Source organism: Corvus brachyrhynchos, unplaced genomic scaffold (assembly GCF_000691975.1).
Source record: "Corvus brachyrhynchos isolate BGI_N302 unplaced genomic scaffold, ASM69197v1 scaffold80, whole genome shotgun sequence".
Classification (NCBI taxonomy): domain Eukaryota; kingdom Metazoa; phylum Chordata; class Aves; order Passeriformes; family Corvidae; genus Corvus; species Corvus brachyrhynchos.
Genome location: NW_008236769.1, coordinates 10,638,323 through 10,658,975, shown reverse-complemented (window position 1 = coordinate 10,658,975; position 20,653 = coordinate 10,638,323). Strand labels below are relative to the sequence as shown.

The following is a 20,653-nucleotide window of genomic DNA, read 5'->3' as shown; positions in this document are numbered from 1 at the left end:
TCTTTCCCTTCCTTTGCTGATTTTAAGATTTAAATATCCCTTGCATGTTGGGAAATTACAAATACCTAGTAGGCAGGGCACAGAGACGTGAAAAAGCAGCACAATTTCAGGTGATGCCTTAGCCCTTATGTATATGCACATATTGGGTACAGTGATGCTGTTCTGCTTACAGGGCTTTAGGAGAAAGCCACCTCTGTCTCGAGGTTCCTGGAGCTGCTGCTCTAGTGGCTCAGTGCCTCCACACGATGGAGGCTGGCTAGCTTGAGAAGCACTGTCAACAAACATGGATCTTCTCAACAAGAAAAAAGGGATGAGAAGGGAACGATGGAGATTGTGGTGCTGTTTCTTGCAAGAAATAACATCTGAAAACTTGTGTTGTTTGTAAAACTTCATTTCAGAGAAATGTTTTGACAACAGTCTCTATGAATTCTTTGATGAGGGTGCGAGCTGGTCAAGAGTCCAACAAGGAGTAGTGGAGCAGTGCATGTGTGTGAACGGCCAGAGCGAGTGTGGGCGTGTTGAACACAAAAGTAAGGCACTATTTTGTATCACAGCTGTAGGTCTGCATGGAGGGGGGATAAAGGACAGTGAGGGTATTGAAGCCTGAGTGGTGTTACACACCCTTTCTGTGAGCTGCCCTTGCAGCTCATGTACCCTCTCTAAAAGACAATATTTATCTTTTCAAGTGTGAACAGTTATACTGACCCAGGAAATCCCTTCATCCTTATTTGAGGAAGCAATTATTTGCATTATGTTGAACTTTAGGGACACACTTCAGTGTTTTCCTTTGGAGGGATGAAACCCTGATTTGCAGCATGTAAGAATATGCAACAGGTTATATAGCAGAGTGGTAAAATTTCTTCTCCAAAACTATAATCTGCCTGAGAGGCACACCCTGCACACCGATAATCACTTTGTATTGCTATTTCACCTCTGTGTTTCTTCCCAAGCCCATCCCATTCTTGAATTGCCAGCATGTAAACTTTACCCATCTCCATTATCCCACAAGGCCTGCACTGGCCCCAGAGTCCCCATGATTTTTGGCCCATTCCTTTTGGGGGTGATGCTTATGTTATGAAGCCTCCTCCTTGTTTTGGGGCTGCCAGGAACCCAACACCCTGGCCAGCCAGCACAGGACATACACTTTGGGTTATCACCTATCTGATGAAGCCAGCACAGCACCTTTCATTTGGAAGGAAAGATGTTGAGAAGAAAACCATGCCTCACCTATACACGTGCTCTGGTATGGCTATTCTGTTACTCAGTCTGGCTAACTTTTACCCTGCCTGGATTCACAAGTAAGTCACAGTACAAATAAGTTTCATAAAAGTCCTTTGAAATACTTAGGTGCTTTTATTCCCACCTTATGTAACTGGAAACTAAATTATGGAGAGTCAGTGGCTTTCTAGGACATTGGGAGTCCAAGGGGGAGTTGGGAAATTTGATAGTACTTCCCAATCACAGATCTTAAATATGTAACTGAGCTCCCTACTGCATATGTTATTATAAATTCTAATAGAGCTCAGTGGCAAGACTGGAACTGGCAGAACCCTCCACAGAGAAAGAAGTGTTAATACCATCACCACTAGTAATAATAATCACCACCCCCATTTTAGCTATTGTTTGTTGATAATGTCTTTCAATAGCTGATATTATCTAATAGCAGTGAAAACAATGAGACAGACCTTAGTGGGCAGAAATCAGTTGAATTTCCTTTAATTTATCACAAGTGTAGGTCTGAGATAAGCAAAACAGAAAAACTTCCCTCAAATGCATATGCACAGAGGAGATGTACTAGATTAAGTTAAAACGGACTGATTCTTTTGAATAATTTGTACCTTTGGTTTGATCTTTTGTTGTGTTTTCTTGTAGGTTGTATTCATGCTTCTTGCATGAATGGTGGAGAGTGCAAGATGGTTGCCTCCACTGGGCAAATAGTATGTGATTGCAAAGAAAATTATGCAGGAAAGTATTGCAATATTGGTAAGTATAACAACCTACAGGCAGATGGAAATTAGGAGTTTTCATCTGGGTGTGAACCTGGTGGGTTTGGCTCTGTGTTGTATTCTGTATTTGAGGACATTTCTTGTAACAACTGAAGAGTAACACAGAACAAATGTTTAATGCATTTCTCCAGTGTAAAACATAACACACAGTTCACCACTGAGACTCTGATTCTAAAAATATTTTTTTCATGTCCTTTAATTTATAGAAAATAAAACACAGAAATTTTAATCCAACTACACATGCCTATAAAATAAGTGCATGCTTCCATTTTGCAGAATCAGTCACAGAGTTGTACTCTAGAGCTACTCTCTCCCTACAGATCCATGCATCCCCTCATAAAGCAGGGATTTACGTCTGACAAAATCTAGCAGCCATTCTTTGGTAGCACTAAATTACTGTGGGACAAAGAAAATGCACAGCCTTTGGGTTACCTTAGACTTTAATAGCACATTTAGCCCAGTACAGCTTACACAAACCCCCTTACTTTCTCTGGTGGGTCAGGGCAGAGCAATCTGCTTTTTGGTACCTTTGTGTTAGCCTTGTTTTTCATTTTAGATGCTACATAGTTTTTGATACAACTTTCATCCAGAAAACATTTATCCCTACAGGGGTTAAATCTGCTTGTAAGGCTTGCTTGCGTGCTAAATCTTCAAGTTATGTCAGTGTTTACTTTTTAAATACAGCGGCTTTTAGGCATAAATTATAATAGACCTTCAGTAACACCAGCCTGTGACCCAATCAATTCCACTGTCTGTGTCTTTCTGAGTGCATAAATCCCGTGGCTCATCAAAATTGAGGACATGACTCCCAGTAGTTCTGGTGGGCACTTTCTTGATCCGAATAGGTGGTGGGGTAAAAAAACATGTTAATGAACACTGCAATTGATATCTGGCATTCTTTTTTTTTTTTTACTTTGATAGTTAACAAATGGTGTAGCTAACTATTCCAGCTGGGAAAAAAAATCCATTTGGGAGATCAGCAGTACAGCTGGAATACCAAATAGCAGGAGTGAATAGGCAAATTGGACGGTGTATGATCTGGTCCTGAACATTCACTCACCAGGTACCGGATGAATCATGAGAAATAATTTTGTGACTCTTTTAAGTCCTTCATAAGGAGCATTTTTTTAGCTGTATTGTTTCATCCTTTAGTTACCCTGGGGAGATTGTCCCAGGCTTTGGAAATGCTGCTGGATGGATCTGGGTGAGGGGCTGTACAGCGCACGTGTGACCTGGAGCTCGGGGCAGGGCTGCACTCTGCTCATTTTCACATGAAACTGCTTTTCCAACTCCTGTTTTGTTATCAGCTTCCCCTGCCCGCAGCAGCAATGGTGCACAGAGACATCCACCCAGCAGGGCCTGGATCATAAATATCAGGATGGCAGTGTTATATCTGTAATACTGGTTTCTGTCTGACTAGCTTAGAACAAGAAATAAGCAGGTGCTCTTTGATTACTTGAAAATAATAAAGCAAACATTTGGTTTGCTAAACAAGTGGCTTTGGATGCTTACAATCCATCTGCGTTCAGCTGCCTAACACCCCCACACAGAATGGGAACTGAAGGATTGTGTTTATGTGTCAGGACCTTGCAAAGAGTCTTAAAAAAGAAAAAACTCTTTGTCAAGATGTAGTCATTCTAAATTAATGCAAATAAATGAGTCTTCAGGTCTGTAGACCTGGTAGTATCACCACACTAGGGCAATGTCATTCTGATGAAAGCGCTACAGGCTTGTATTCTCCAAGCACTCAGAACTGATTTTTAAATATTTGTTGGATTAATTTTTTCTTTGACCCTTCAGTTTGATGCTGCGAACAGAAATGACTTTTTTCTTTGTTTCCTTTTTACTGTCTTGTATAGTTTCCCTCGTGTGACAGGAAGTAATTGTGAGGTTACCCTTTACTGAGAATAGCTGGTGGCTAGAATGCTTGATTCAGAGAAAGTGTTACAGTATTTCCTCTCCAAAGTGTACTTTATTCTGAATTATCAGTTATAGAGGCAACCTTAAAGCCAGAGTGTGATGCAAAAATGTCTTCTTATATTTCCTTTTTTTTTTTTTTTTAAGCAGAATTTAAGGTCAATTTAATAAACAGTAAGTCTCCCAGACTCTTATTGAGCTGTGATGTGTTTTAGGTATCTCTGATGTCCTCTGCCCTTGACGTACACAAAGAATAACCAGCCTTCATATGTTTCTAATGGAAAACCAGCTAATTTATCTTAATAGTATACTCAACAAATATTAATAAATGAAGTAGCATCCTTCATCCATCAGATCACAAGCCTAAGTACTACTGTGACTCAAGCATTGGCACAGTAGCCTGAGGAGCAAAACCAGCAGGAAAATACTGAGAAACACTTCTCTTGGTTGAGGATTTACTTAGCAGATGCTTGGACCATCATATTTGTCAGACCTTTACTTGTTTTCCACTAATTTGTCTAAACTCTTTAGTACTCCTTTATGCTTTTCCCTTTTGCAGCATTCCATGTCAAGAAGTTCCAGAATTTAAATAGATGTGGTGAAAATAAGTTTTTTCTGTTGTTAACAAAAAACCTACTGCCTGGTAATTTTGTTCTTCCCCTTTGAACAGTGAGTACCAGAATAATCATAACTTTTGTGATTTTAAAGATACCTATTTATCTGTCCACTACTTTTTGGACTACAGTGTCCCTGTCAGTACTCAAAACTCATCTTTTCTCTAATCTTAAAATTATCTTGCAAACCATCATTATATATGTACGTGTCTGTATGTATATATATATATATATATATGTATATATATTGCTAGGCCATTATCATAAATGACCATTTAGCTACTGGAAAAATATTAGCTGACTTAAAAAAAAATTGAGAGGTGATAAAAGTAACAGGGGAGATATCCATAACAAAGGAGATTGATACACAAAAGACTGTTTCTAATATAGATTTCTATTCTTTGTGGTAATACATTGTTTTCTTCTTAAAGAAGAAACTTTCAGTACTAAAGAAAGAACTGCCATTTTAAAAAGTGTTCTGAGACAGTTTATAGGCATAAGATTTCAGTGGAGTTTAATTTTGAAGGAAATTAGATACATCACCAACAAATCTCTCCCAAACAGATGCTGTTTAAAATTGTTCAAGGACCTATGTTTAATTAAGTTAAATTCATAATAATTGCCCTTAAATATGCACCTATTTTCAGAAATAAGGATTTTGTGCTAAAAGAATGCTGCATCCTCTTTGAAAACAGCTCTTGCTGAGACAGCTCTGAATCTAGGTTCTAGGTGAAGATTCAGAATCAGTTGTCCAACCATAAGTAGCAGTGGTTGTCTCATTGAACAGAGAAAGTTAAAAAAAGGGCCCAAATCCATCCACTTTAGGAGTGGTAAATGTGGGAAAGAAGTGAAACCTTAAAAGATGCAAGTGGAATATTTTATCTCTAGCCCAGGCTGGCATAGGGAATGGAGAGCGAATTTATTTGGTAGATTAGTAACTTCAGAAATATTTAGCTTCACTAGGTGATAACTGATGACAAGCAGTTAAAACATGTAATTGTAAGATTACTTAGACATTTTGTGTTTCTTTGAACAGATAGGAGCCATGGTGGAGATGCTGGATGAACACAAAGGGACACACAGCTAAAGAGAGTTGTCTGGCCAGAGGACAGATAATTCATTCTAATATGCATTTATGGAGACGTTAAAGGGGGTTGAATGGTAAAGGAAGGTGATGTAGAATTTTTTTTCAGGGGGTTAGTGCCTTTAGATTTCTGTGGTTGAAACCCCACCATTGCATTCACACTATTTGCTTTAGCTGATAATATGTGAGTAGAAAATAATATATATTTTGCCAGATTTCCATGTAAAAGCACTTCCTTTTTCTTACCACTGCTTTGTTACTGTTGGCTGGGTGTTGGTTGTTAGTAAATTTGGGGTAATTATTTGTATTTTAAATTTATTCTTGATTTATTGGAGGATATGTTAATAGGGTGTCTTTATTCTGTTTACTTAGTCACCAAGTCTTTTCCTGAAACATTTGTTCACTGTGGTTGTGGGTTGCAGTAGGTTTGAGTGTACTGGGAGGACTGCACAGTGGATTGTATGTTTTGAGTTTTCTTTGGATTAAGGTTTAGGTAGCCGTAATGGTTTTGATAATATTTTGGTCATGACAAAATGTGAAGTTGGTGACCGTATTTTTGAAAACACTGTTTTCTAGTGTTTGGGGTATTTTCCTCATTAGGCTGTGGATAATGGAATTAGATGGGTACCATAGCTTTAAAGAAAGTATGAGTTGGAATGCTAATTGTGGAGGGCTTCTTGTTATGTAAGGAGATGTGGTGTATGTCAGAAGTAGGTTGAGGATTTTAGAAAAGGAAGATGACAGAATAGCTGAATATATAATTACATACAGGAAAAAAAAACCTTCTTGGCCACATATTTGGGGGTTAAACTGGGGGAGTTTGAGGTAATAGAATTAGCAGAAATGACAGCAAACCCACCTTTTTAGTGGTTCTTTTACTGAAATAGGGTGTTTGCAGTTTTCTACTAAAAAAGGTACTTTAGTAAAGTAAATTCAGCTCTGGAGGCTGAAAGGAAAGTTTTAAATCTTTTTCTTCTGAAGAAGATAGAAGATAATGAATTTTAACATTCTGGTTTATATTTACCTTCCACTAGAATGCTTTTGGATTAGTGTTTAATTTTTTACTTTCTAGAAACACGGGGGGAAATAGGGTGGAGCATAATTACAAGGTCAGTTGGCTGACAAGGATAAATGGGTGTTCAACCAGTCAGTCAGTCCCCCACTGAACTTTGACAAGTAGGTCTGTAAGTAAGACTTGAAGAGGATTTCTAAGTGGGGCTGAGAAAACGCTTGTTGCTTGCACATATGAAGCACTGGGCTTAGTAATGAAACTAGGTCAAAAAAGAATAAAGTTATTATTTTTCTATGGTTGTGGAAAAATAGATGGAACAGCAGATAAAAAAGCAACATTATGTATTAATTTGTCTTGGAGAGGTGATTATTTTATTTGCAGAGGACAAGTTTTGTAGGTCCCCATGGAATTTGAATGAGGGGAAGGCATGGGTTAATAATGCAAGGATAATGACGAGGAAGCCTAGGGCACCACTGCAGAAATAGTAAAGGTGGGTTGGATTTTTATCAGATTTTTGAATTACTAAAAAAAAATTCAAACAATGCTGGAGTTATGTGGATAAAAACAATGCTCAGTAGACTGTTGCCTGCAATGATCAATGATAGAGGGCGTTGGAAGATGAAGAATTGGGTGAACGTGGCATTGTCCGCTAAGTCTCCACCTCTGATTGATTACACTGAGGCAGTGCCACTGTAGGGGATGGTGAACAGGAGACCAGAGATAGCTGTGGCTTTGCAAAACAACTATTCAGTGTCATTTATGGATGTGGCAGATGTGAGCAATAATAGTGAGAGGCTCTTCTGATCTCCCAGCATTTTTATAACTTCAGGGCCATAATAAAGCTTTTGGCTAATATAGAGAAAAACAAAAATGAAGAAGGAAGTACTGTTTGCATGGAGGTTATGGATTAGTCATTCAAATTTGTAACCTTGTCAAATTTGGGCTAGAGAGGAGAGCTAATGAGCTATGCTCGTAGCAGCATGGCATACAGCAAGGATTACCTCTGTAAGGATTGAGAGATAAGGCAAATACCAAAGAGTAAGAAAAAATTTCTCCACTCAGAGATAGGAGTAGGTTCAAGATCCACAGAGGACTTCTTTATTTTTACATACACATGAATTTTCCATATGCTGGTGGGCACTAAGCTTTCTGTGTTTTGCTCTGTATTCCTGCAGTGTTGCCTTTTTAGATGACAAGTCTTTGTTGTAATCCTAGTATAAACTAATATGATTAATATTGGCTAATATGAAACAGCTGCTTAGTTCTTACTCTTGTGAGAGTGCCTGACTTGGCAGCAGTGTTACTGGGTGCTGGTTAATTGAGAGCCATAAAGGTATTTTTAATGCTATTTTTGATTCATTTGAGATGTGACAGTGGTTTCCGTTCATTTTGTTTTATAGAGGGCACATCTCTTGAAGTGTGAGGGGACTGATATCACTTAATCCATGCAATCTGTTTTCCTGTGTAATTGTCAGTTAGGAAGGTGGTTGAAGGGAAGATGTGGAAGATTGGATGCAGCTCATCCTTGTATTACTGTATTGTTTGTCTCTCCCCTCCCCTGCTTTCTCCCCTCAGCCCACTCTGGATGCTTTGGGGGCTCAAGAGACCCCCATCTCCCATTACTGTCTCTCTAGAGAGCAGCTGCTCATCTGCTATCAGTAATTGCTATACAGTCTGTTTCTTTTCCTGTCCAGAGAGTTATTTTGCCCCATACTCTAAACACATCAGGACCTACAGGTATATTAAAAAAAATTAAATCTTTCACTATGAATTAGGCACTCAGATACTCTTGAAAATCCTGGTAGTCTGTGCAACTGTCAAAGTAATATAGCACTGATATTGGCTCGTTGTTGCTGGAGTTTCTTTCCCCTAGCTCTTGACAACGTATTTCCTAAATACACTGCTCCTATTAGCTTTATATAGCTACCTATTGGATTGCATTTATGACTCTGTAAATCATAACTATTGTACTAGAATTGAATATAATAAATGGAAAAATGAAATGGGAAAAGAGCCAGTCCTTTCTCTTATCTAGGATATTACTTTTCTAAGCTATAAGAAAATACTGGCAGAGTTTATAGATTTCTGGATTTAAACTTTTATATTAAAGAAATTCAACTTTTTCAGAAGGTAGCTTTGTACATTAGCTTTCATAACAGACATAAATCTCTTCAATTTTACCTCAGATGATCTAAGCATTTGCAAGTATGAAGGTACAAAGATACTTTGAAGAAGAAATATATTAAAAAGTAAGTCTAGTTTCAGTAAATGGAGTGTGCCATCCTTGTGTCAGGATGCAACTTAAAGAGATTTTTTTGTGCTTGTAAATCACTTTGTTTACACAGTCTTGAATCCATCCTTGTTTTACAAGGTAATTTTCTGTTAGATTTAATTGATTACAAAAAAATGCCAAATTTTCCACCTTTCTGCCTAGCTTTTATCTCAGATTGTTTGTGTCATAATCAGGCTGCAGTTTCAGCAGGGATCCATTCCAGTGTTAGATGCTGTAAGTCCTGAAGTTTTACTGCTATTTCAGCAGGGATCCATTCCAGTGTTAGATGCTGTAAGTCCTGAAGTTTTACTGCAATTCGACAAACCAGAAAGTGGCACAGCTATTTGAATAATTTTTTATAAATATGTACAATCTGTTGTTCATAATCCCTAACAGAAATACTGAAATCTAGGTAAATATTATAAATGTATGATTGAGTTATATTGAAATAGAGATATATAGCTTCTCTTAAATTTCACTTGTGGTATGTGTTCATTCATTTTTAAACTCTGAAAGATGCAGCAGGTGCTGTTACTCCTAACATTCACAAACAGGCAGGAAAATGTGAAGCAATTTTCTTCAAGCCAGGAACAGTCCAGTCCTGGTGCTGCTGCACTGCAATCCTCTCCCTCATGTCATCAGACTTCACATTTTCATGATTAAAGGTGAAAAAAATGGCAACTAGTTTCTTCAGTGGAGCCTGGTGCCTGCTCAGGTGCCTTCCTAGATATTTACAGAGATTTTCAGTGGCATAGCGATGCACTGGAAGATAACCCAAATCTTCCTTTGGAACCATTGCTAGGTTAATGTGAATGTCTTTCAAAGCTCTCTGTATGGTGTTTGTTTCATTTAGCACAGAAATATTTGCCTTACTGCTTTCAGAACACCTGGCAGGGTGCGTGTGTTTGTTGCATTTCAGTGCATTATTTGATGAAATGAGATGCCTGCAAGAGCAATCTCCATGAATACTGGAGACTCCTTTCTGTCACACATTTATTGCCAGCCCAGAGTAGTGGTTGTCTGCATGTGCAGCAGGGGAAGTGCAGCTCCCTGAAATCACAGGCTTTCACACCTTTCATCTCTGAGGGGATCTCACAGCTACCCAGGGAAGGAGATCAGGGAACTTCTGGCTGAATGAAGAAAACACAAACCCTTCTGCAGGCATCCGACGAGTCTGAGCTCATGTAGAAAGGAAATTTGGCTTTTACCCTTGGAAAGCATGGCTTGAAGAGCAACATATCCTGTAATGCTGAGGCCATGAAAGCAGTACATTTAGCAGAGGCATAAAATGTCATTGTTCATTGCTGTTCATCTTGAGGAAACAGCATGAAGCTGAGTCACGGGAGGTTTAGGTTGGATATGTCCTTTTCCTCTTCCCTCCTCCCTGTTCCTGCCATCAGCTTATATAGAGCAATACAAAAAATTAATCTAATATTGTATTTAATAAAAAAATTACATGTTGGTCAGGGATAAATCAAAGCATTGCTGAATGAAATGGTTACTTTAAACCATCCTGTCCCAGAATTATAACCATTGAGGGAAAAACATATTTTTATAAATAGAATTAAACAGTTTATGTGTGTCTGTAAGAAAGATACATTCAAAGCTCAAAAACATCAGGAAAATTGATGATGAGGTGTTTTGGGGAAAAGAAAATGTGAAAGATTCATTGATTTCTGCAGAGAGACTTTCAAAAGAAACTCCTAAAAATGTTCAGGTATGTAACTACAGGAACTGAAACAAGATCTGGGGACAAAAAGTCTTGCGAAATGCTCTCAGGAAGTTAGCAATTAGAACTGCTTGGATAACTACTATTTCAGGTTGCTGTTAATTTGAAGACCCAAAACTGGTTTTTTTTAAAAATTAAAAGGCAAAGATTTGTTATGACTTGCTTATAAAATATAAAATCTTAACACAAATTGAATGTTGTATATGAGATATTGAAATACCTTGGATTTTAAAAATGAAATGCAGCAAGAAATTGTTTCTAGTTTTAAATTTTAATAATATTTTTTTCTGAAAAGAAACAAACGGGTGATAGTGGCATAGGTCTGCAGAGTAAGTTGAATCTGCATTTGCATCAAAACTTTCATAATCTGAAAGTTTAGGCCATTACTCTTAGCAGTGCTTGGTGGTAGTACAGGGAAGTGAATGAATAAGAAAAGCCCACATTACATCCTCCATTACTTTCTTCCACATAAGAAAATAAATATGTTTCAGAGTTATGAGACATTGTGGAAGCTATATGGATTTGGGACTGAACAATTCCCAGCCAGAGCAATCCATTAAGAACTGCTGAAAGCAGACCACCTACACACTGTTTCTGACAAAGAGGGGAAAAGAGAGTTTTTCAGTGCTGTAATAGTTCAAAAAAAGAGAATTAGAGGCAAAAGATCTATATGACTGCAATAATTGCAGAGATTTTCTTTTTGAAAACTGCTTGTTCTGAATTATAGGTGATAAAATGTATAATGCTTTGCGTATACTTCTCATGGCCTTAGTGGGTACCATGGTGCTGCTGTCAGGTAGAGCTTTCTGGAGTGGAGCACAGACCAGTGGAAAGCTACTAACCGAACTGTTTTACCTCAAAAGTTTCTCCACAAGATAGGAGATTAACTCACGTTATGCCTGTGTCCAAAATACTCCATATAAAACCAAAAAGAAGCAAAAAACTTCTTGAGAGATATTACTGTTCCCCTCAACAAGTGCAAGATGTAATCTAAACTTCTTAGCTACAGAAGGAGAATGTGAGGGATGATTTAGAAAGGAGCCAAATTCTTCCAGTTAAAATATGCTGGCAGCTTTAGCAATGACTGGCAGACCTGATGAAAGAGAGATGCATTGGATTTTAAGCCTGACAAGGATAAACACAACTTGTAAACACCATCTGCAAGATGTCCAAACCATTGGTATTGCAGAATATGGCCCTGGGCCTGTACTGAAATGGAATCTCTTGTTTCATTCTCATAAAAGTAGTCACTCTAAATTGTTTCTGAATGCAGTAAATACAGTACAAGTAAGCACAGCACCTTGCACTTCCCTGGATAAATGAAAAAATTTCGCATACAGCATGATGGTGGTATTTTCACAAAACTGTTTCAGGCAAACAAAGCAGTGTAACTTGCAATTTGCTCAGAAAATGGCAGGTTTGCCAAGACGTGGTTACTCTTGCTAACAATACAAATGATAGGCAAATTATTTTCTGTGAGGTCCTAGATTACAGTTGTTAAAATATGAGTTTGATTTAATGTTATATTCATAGTCATTAAATAAAGGGAATTTGATTCAGGTTGCAGGTGGGAGAAAATATGGTCTCAGCATGTCAGAAGTGTCTGCCAGGCCAAGCTAGAAAGTGGATTTCGCTAAGTGTTTGTGTGCTAAAAAACTGATGTTCTTCCACCAAACTTCTTGACCTTTGTCTCCCAAATTTACGCCATATGCTTGCTTGTGGTTTTGGGATCTGTCACTACACTGATGACTTGGAAGGGTAATTAACAGCAGCAGTTCAGTGCTGTGGTTCATTATTTCAGTGCTGGTTATGTGCCCTGGTTCATGTGTCACCTCAATCTGTCAAAATAAACAGATCTTTGGCAATAGCTGTCTGCACTGTGTGGTGTGATGGATCATCCTCAGCGGGTGTTTTTCAACAGTTGGTCAATATTGTGATGCTATATCTTTAAGTATGTCTATAAGTTTAGAAGAAGATTCCACCAGTCTTGTGACATGTCAAGGACATGTCACGTTGACATGGCTGGGACAAGAAACCCTCTGAGGCTTGGTAACAATTAATCCTCTTTGTGCATTAGATGGTTTTGTGTTTCCTTTGGAATACTCCTAGCTGTGTTTTGAGGTGTAGGCTTTCTGCTCAGTGTAGCTATTTGTATACAAATGCATCTCCATATGTTTTTCAGCCATAATGCTGGTATGTGCTGTTGATAGATCTTGGCAGCTGAGTACACAGGTCATAGAATATGTATGTGTCAGACCTATCTGAAGAAATAGCCCATATGCAGGTGACAAAGATGGGGTTTCGAATAAGAAAATTCAACCTGCTAGTTAGAATTTTGCAAAATTGATGTGTCTGAAAGATATAGTTACATATTTGTAATATGCATGGGTAAAGTATATATATATGGGTACACATGAGGCCATTAAAAGAAGTATTTTCAAAAATCAGGCCTTTGAAGCACTTGCAGGGTAGGATTGTTTTCAGTACTTTACAACACATGTATCTCTGTTTGAGCTGGTTGCCTTAAGCACCCTGTATTTTCAATGGAGATTCAGTTTGGACAAGAGTGTATGGGATCCACATCATCTTTAAAAAGTTACCTCAAACAGGCTGGATCGGTTTGGCACTAGAAATCTCTGTTTCTCTTAATTAAATAAAAAGGGAGCCTCCAGAGATGAGCTCAGTTGTGTCTAAAATTAGACCAGAGGAATCCCAGCCATATTGCTGACTTTGCTGCAGATTGCTGATTGAAATCTTCCATACACAGTACAAACTTTAGGTCTAATTTTCTGCTGTTCTGTCTCTTGAGTAGTTACTTGCTCATATGTAAAAGGAGGTTAACTTACTACTAATTTTAAGCAGAGGTTTTTCTTCTTGGGTTCCTTTTTTCTTTATTAAAAAAATCCTCATTTGATGCATTCAGGTCCTGTGCAAGGTGAAAGGCACTACAGAGTTGGGCCCTCTGGCTCTCATTTGGGACCTCAGCTGTGAAGTGAGTATTTAACATGCAATTAGCATTGATTCCTGACCAGTCTCTTTCTCTGCCAGTCCCGAGCCAACGGTGCTACACTGGCAATGGCACAGATTACAGAGGTACAGCCAAGACAACCATTTCTGGACACAGCTGCTTGCCTTGGAATTCAGACCTGCTTTACCAAGAGCTTCATGTCGACAGCATTGGGAAAGCAGTACAGCTTGGCTTGGGGCCATTCCCTTACTGCAGGTGAGGAAAGTTCTTGTTTGTCCTGTATTTGTACATCAAGAAATGGATGTATTGTGGAAACAAGAAAGGCCAGGGATCTCAAAGCAGCTGTTACCCCTGCCACAGAAAAGCTAGACTGACTTTAGTAGTCAGTCAGCCTGACAAGAGGGATTGAACAGAAGACAAGATCTGGTAGATAGGCTAAATCAATAGCTGGCTCTCCTGAGGGAAGCTCAGGCACAAAATTATGTTGGAACTTCCAGGTCCTTTTTTTCCCCTGGGTAATGTTTTTTTATTTTTCAAATGAGACCATAATGCAAGACTTTTGAAATTGTTCATAAATGACAACCCAAAAGGAGAAATCAATGCAGCAGCTAAATTGAAATGGCTAAATTTAATTTCTTATTCTTTGCTTGTGAAAGACATATCATAAAGAAATATTTTCAAAAGAGAAAAGGTATTTGAAAATGAAAAATCAAAGCACTATATTTAAATAAGGTTGAAATGGGATGTCAAATTTATTTCTTGGATTTCTTACAAAGGAAAACTATTGCCAAACAAGATTTCAGTGTTTCAATTTTGATTGCACCATATAGCAATAAACTACATTTCTGCTGAAGTTTTCTGTTGAGCTATAATGAAAATAGCTTGTGCTATATAGGTCTGTGCTTTCTCCTCAGTCACCTTATGTTCTCCCTGTTTCTGAGGTCTCTATGAGTTCAATGGATATCCACAAATAAAGGAAACATTTCTATTTAGAGAGAACATTTCTCATCTTGGAGATGAGCAAATGCTAAACCTGCCAAACTGTAGACGATTCTCCATAAATTACTGGCTGATGCCTAAGATTTTGTTTGTTTGCTTGATTGCTTATTTTTGTGTGTGAGTTTTATTATCTTAGTTTTTAAAATATTTTTTTAAATGAAACTTAGACCAGTATTTCAGGAAAATCAGATTGTACTGTGCTTCCTAATTTGTTTCATGATAAAAAGCATGCAAGCAATGCTGAAAGTAGCTCTTCTCTATCTAACGCAAACTAACAATAAGCAATTCCTACCCCCTCCTTTAAGCCCTCCCACCTTGCTTTCCAGGGCTTGGTCCTCATGCAAACACTTCAGGATTTGATTGGTAGTGTCCCAGCACAGTGGCAATTTATCTGGCACATATTTTATCCTTTGATAAAACTTGAGCCCTTTGATTTACATCATTTATGCCCAATATTCACTTTCAGATTTGCAATGCAGAGAACAAAATGGTGTAGGAGCTGATGTTTTCATGTTCTGTAGAGCTGAGAAAAAAGCTTTTCACTTTTTTGTCAGCTTGTTACAATTTCTGGGGATATCTCTGCTGTACTATATAATCCTGCAGATATCTTCTTCTTCAAATAGTCTAATTTAGAAACATTGTTGGCGGAAGATGACTCAACCTGTGTTGCTTCTTCAGTTCTGAGAATTTGAAAGTGCTCTAATCTTTTTCTGAAGAGCAGTCAGATTAAAAAAGAAAAAAATTATTGAAGAACCTTACAATAACAGATAGTGCTTGTGATAAATCCAGCTGAAATTAGAATTACTGCTTATCTGGAGCCCTGAATCACCTTGTCTATTTTTCTTAGTCTAATAAGGATCTTTCAGGGTCTTCATAGTCTCCCTATATTCTTGGAGGAGTAAACTGGGCAGATTTCTGTTTACTTATGAGGCATTGATAAAGGCAGGCTGTACCACAGAGAAACCCTAATGGAATCAACCCCAAATCGGTTTAACACCAAGGTAACAAAGGGCTAAATGGTTTCCATTACTCTTTTTTTTTTACCTTTTTGAGGAATACAATATTTTCTTGAGGTAGTCTTTCATTTCCTCAGAATCTCCAGGGAATGTCAACCTGAGATTTTTCAAATTCATTTTTCGTAGCTATTCTTGTTATGGATTTCCTATGAATCTACCTGTGCTGGAATCTCGTTGCCTAAAAAATAACCTAAACCAGGAATCTCTCCCATGGGATTTAGTTCTGCAAATAGCTGAGCTGATATCTGTTAAAGCACTTCAGTGTGGGCTGTAGTTAAACACTGTGAACATGCTCATGCATCCAAATACTTGTAGGCAAGTTTTACAGGTGTTCAGTCGTGTCTGTATTTCAGGTCCTAGAGAACCTTAGTCTTGGTTTGTTTTAAGATGAATAATTCTACTAAAAGGCTGCTCACCCTTGTAGGTGAGCACTTCATCAGTGCTTTGTCAGATGGCTCAAAATCTGAGAGTCCTGTCAGTCCTCTGCATGGTGCAAGAGGAAAAAGCAGAAAGCTTGCAACAACACTGTGGTTAATGCTTGTAATTCTCTCTTCCCCTGAATTAACTAGAAATCCAGATGATGATGATAAACCATGGTGTTACATCATGAAGGACAACAGTTTGTCTTGGGCATATTGTGACATTCCAACTTGTGGTATGTAAAGGCTTTCTTAAAATCCATGTTATGAATGAATGGAGATTTATTGGTAGTACAACAAGCTTTCACTGTGTAATTTTGAATCTTCTACTCTTCCCAGGAGCGTTGAATATTTTACTGTTTCCAGTAAACAACAGGCATCTTTTGCATTTTTTGGAGTTGTGATACAATCTGTGACTCTTGTCCTGAAATAGCAGCAGTGTCATACTACTGTTTTGGTCACAATCATGCCAATATTCCCAAATTTTCTGCTAGGACATGCAAGGTACCAGAAATGACTGATGCTTTGGTACAAATTGTCATTGTCCTGGGAGTTACAGGCCCAGAGAAGTGGGCCTCTGTGAGCAAAGAGAGGTCTATATCCTGAAGATGTACGAGACATGGTATTTAATTTGAAAACATAAAGATTCTGGTAGTCTGATTCCATATCCCTTTTTATCTCAGCAAGCAGGGAAAGGAGGCCACCAATTCCAGACAAAGTAGATAGTTCTGCAGGTACCAAAAGACCATGTGGAAGAAGACATAAAAAAAGAAGTTTTGTGAGACCTAGGATTGTTGGGGGATCTTCGTCTCTGCCTGGATCTCATCCCTGGACAGCAGCTATATATATTGGAGAGAGTTTCTGCGGTGGAAGCCTGGTTCAGACTTGCTGGGTAGTGTCAGCAGCACACTGCTTTGCTAACAGGTAAAGTGTGACAGTGGCTCCTCACAACAAACCCAAACTGAAAAAGAAAGAAGATGAGATTATAAAAGACCAAGGTGTCAAAAGGAATTTCTGGCAATTTGAATACTCTTCATGATCTAAAAAAATGGCTTGGAGTACTATAATCTCATAAACACACATCTTGTTCCTTAAGGAGTCCCAAAGAATCCAGACACACTGACTGAAGGAATAAGGTAGGGTGAAGCAGCACATAGAATGGGGCATCGCATGTGCAAGAATCTGCATGGGAATAGAAGTATTTCTCTTCTTCGTGGTTACCTTTTTGAATGTTTATGCCTGTTTTGAGATATAACAGAGATGACTATGCTCACTGCTGTGTTTTGTTCAGAAAGGCTGAGACAGCCAAGCAATGATTTATTGGAGACAATAAATTACTGTTGGTTGACACAAATAGAGTGGGCTGAGCTTTACAAAGAGCCACATGGAAGAACTAAACTGTCAAACTTCTGATGCTGATTTTCTTGAGAGATTTTTTTTCTCCTGTGGGACACTGGAGAAAATATTGATTAAAGGATGTGCTTACTTTATTCTAAATACTTAATTTTCTACAAATGTTCAACACTTTCCCTGATTTCAGTTTGATCACATTGAAGGGAAAAATATTACATCATTTGATACCCATTGTTCCTTTGCATAGTAAAGAAGCCAAGAGAAACAGAGAACCTTGTGCCAGAATATAGACACTGATAGCTTGTAGAACTAATAATACCACTGTGAATGCTGTACTGAAGCATTTGTAGCTCAAGCCACAATGCATTTGTTTTTCAAATGTTGTGAAATAGCTACTAACTTTGGCAGCTGTTCAGGACATTTCCACCCACTTCCAGCTGGTCGTTTGGTACGTACAGATTTTCCATAATTACTGCATTGTAATTTGTGCTCTTCTGTTTGTTTAGGACCTCTGGTAGTCACAATTCCAACTGTTTTCCACTAGGCGACAATAGATACCTGTGCAGCTCAATTATTTCTTACTTATTTTCTGTAACCCCTCCTGTTTTCTTTCTTTTCCTGAATGAACCATCTGTACGTCATAGTAGACCATTCAGTGCTTCTAAAATTATTCCAAATACTGTTCCAGAAAGTGAACTTCCCCTGTTTTACAAGCCCAAACTTTGATTTTCAAGGAGGTTGATTTACTATTGCAAAAACACTGAGAAAATCATGGCCTTACATATTGATTGAAGAACATTTTATTGTCTTATTATATTCCAGTAATACAGAATAAACTTTGCCCTTTCCTTTGTTAACCTTAAGCATAGTTCTTGTAACAGGGTCGCTGCTGTCTCTCTGCATTGCAGTTGGCTAGAATCTCTTTCCTCTGAGTCCATGGCTGCTGGTCATTGTTGTGTACTCAGTACTGGGGGAGGCTCTGTGGTGTTTTTGCACCCGATGGGCACAGAAATGCAACCAGGGAAACTGCAATGATGCAAACCACTCTGCATCTGTGCATGATCTGTGACACCAGATGTTTTCTTCTCCTGCACTCAATAACAAAACATAGGAGTCCTCCAGTGTTGAAGACACTTGCTAACTAAATTCACTGTAGACTTATGCAGATGCAGATTGAATTGGCTTTAGAACAAGAGTGAAATGTGAATTTTGTTCCTTTCAAAGCTAGAGATTATCTTGCCTTTTTTAAACATTTCCTGATTCTTCCCAAATGTCCCTTACTTCCCAGTTGCTGTACTGGTTCTTAATAGCTTTCTTTCCTAGGACACTGGATATCAGAGGACTGTGGTCTTAAAGCAAAAAATTGATAGTTGGAAAAGATGGTGCAAATTGCAAATACTGTGTTCTCCTCTGGCTGTGGAGTTTCCCTTTAAATCTGTATGCTGGTGGGACTTCGCCAGGTTGCTTTTAATTCTGGACAACAGATTTAACATAGATCAAACTAATCTCAGAGCAGAACTGGTGATATCTTTTAGGTGGAAGCTGCCCAGATGTTCCTGAGTTGTCAATGTACCAGCACCTTTAAGTCTTGGCCAATGCCTGTAATTATTTTTAGCAGACTGGTTTCCCAGAGAACCAAGATATCCACCACTGACTCATCTTTCGATATATATATTTGATCTTTTGATCCCTCAGTTCCTTCTGAGAAGCTTTTGTACTTATTGGCAAAGCTGAGTTTAAGTTAACTCAGTTAAATTTCTGGAAGAGGTGCTTACACCCCCCAAAGATGCTTGTTAGCCAAACAGCAGCTGGGCAGCAGTGCCTGTGCTGGCCTTTTCCTTCTTTCAAGAAGCAGCAGCCTTTAATTAGGCTAATCAGGACCCACAGAGCTTGGGGCTCACTGTAACATTTGTTATCTTTTTCCTTGCCCTCAGTAAGCAGGAAGCTGGGGAAAGAGGTAAAGGCATTATGAGAGGGTAAACAATGGACATGGTGGGAGGCTGGGGTTATAATGGTTCATAGGATACCCAGCCATTGGAAAATCAGCTGCATTTGTCCTGCTAATCACAGAACTGCTTATTCTCTCTTTTGTATTACAGTCCACTAAAATCCACTATTAGAGTAGTTCTGGGTCAACAAATATTTAATAAAACGACTGATGTAACACAGACTTTTGAAATAGAGAAATACATCTTGCATCCTCAGTATTCCGTGTTCAATCCTACTGAACATGATATTGGTGAGTATTTTTGTTCAGACAGTTTTATTTTCCATTTACTTGACCTAGTTTCAAGTTTAGTTGGTCTGTTAAAAACTGCCTTTATAGTGGAAAAATCATAGATACTATAGAGGCTTTTGAATGCAGAGGGCTCTTAGTTCTACCAGAGTTATAACAGCATCTGAAAGCTAGACAAATTCAGATGAAAAATAAATTGCAAATTTTAAATAATTATGATAATTAGCCTTTGGAGCAATTTACCTAGATGTGTGGCAGATTCATCTTCACTTCAAGTCTTTGTGAGATTAGGCATTTTTTCAACTGAACCAGAAGCTGTAGGCTTGATGCAGGAATTACTTGGTAAAATTCTATTGTCTGTATTGTATAAAGGATCTGACTAGATGAATATAATAACCCCATCTGCTCTGAAAATCTGTGGTACTAAGAATCATTTTTTACACTGAGATAGATTTAAAAATCAGCTGTCTTATCAGTCAGAAGTTAAATGCCCTTCTGATTGACCTTATAATATTAGTCAGAATGACAATGGAACAGCAACTTCTTATTTTCAAATCTGCTCTTGTGAAGTTGTCATGTCACCTCAGGGCATCAAGCTGTGTGAGCACTTTGTCTGTGAGACTATTTAATAGCCTGACATTGGGAATATTTTAGGTCAGGCTTTTTTTGCTCCCAGATGGTGAGTATTTTTTACTCTATAGCAAAAAGCATTCAAGTTCTGTGTTGGTGGGAGCTCTGTCACAGTGTACCAGGAGACAAACTAGATAAGGCATTACTCTGCTCTGAAATATCCTGGTGAAAACCACGCATGATGCTTTGAGATCTCATAGCTTTTTTAATTACTCTGAAATTAGGTAGGCATGCCTCACCAGTGTGCTATGTCCAAATCCAGGGAGAGCTGAACATGGAGTGCCAAAGACAAGCCCAATTGCAAGAATAAACAAGAAGGCAGAAACTGTGTTGGGGGAGGAAGATGCAAGGGCTTCTTCTGTCCAGTCAGTGATTTCTACTGATGCAATAGAAGAGTT

The 20,653-nt window shown here is 38.3% G+C and overlaps 1 protein-coding gene across 2 annotated transcripts in view; it reads left to right on the top strand.

Annotated features, from left to right (window-relative positions):
• The window catches only part of HGFAC (HGF activator), a 41,678-nt gene that overhangs the window by 14,434 nt on the left and 6,591 nt on the right, over window positions 1–20,653 (top strand). The window contains exons 6-11 of one of the 2 annotated variants that reach the window (XM_008645068.2): window positions 399–530; window positions 1,873–1,983; window positions 13,683–13,857; window positions 16,187–16,272; window positions 16,720–16,960; window positions 19,489–19,628. In XM_008645068.2, coding sequence (XP_008643290.1) covers window positions 399–530; window positions 1,873–1,983; window positions 13,683–13,857; window positions 16,187–16,272; window positions 16,720–16,960; window positions 19,489–19,628 — 885 coding nt within the window. The remainder of the gene's footprint in view (window positions 1–398; window positions 531–1,872; window positions 1,984–13,682; window positions 13,858–16,186; window positions 16,273–16,719; window positions 16,961–19,488; window positions 19,629–20,653) is intronic. The other variant, XM_017727702.1, reaches the window with a different exon arrangement.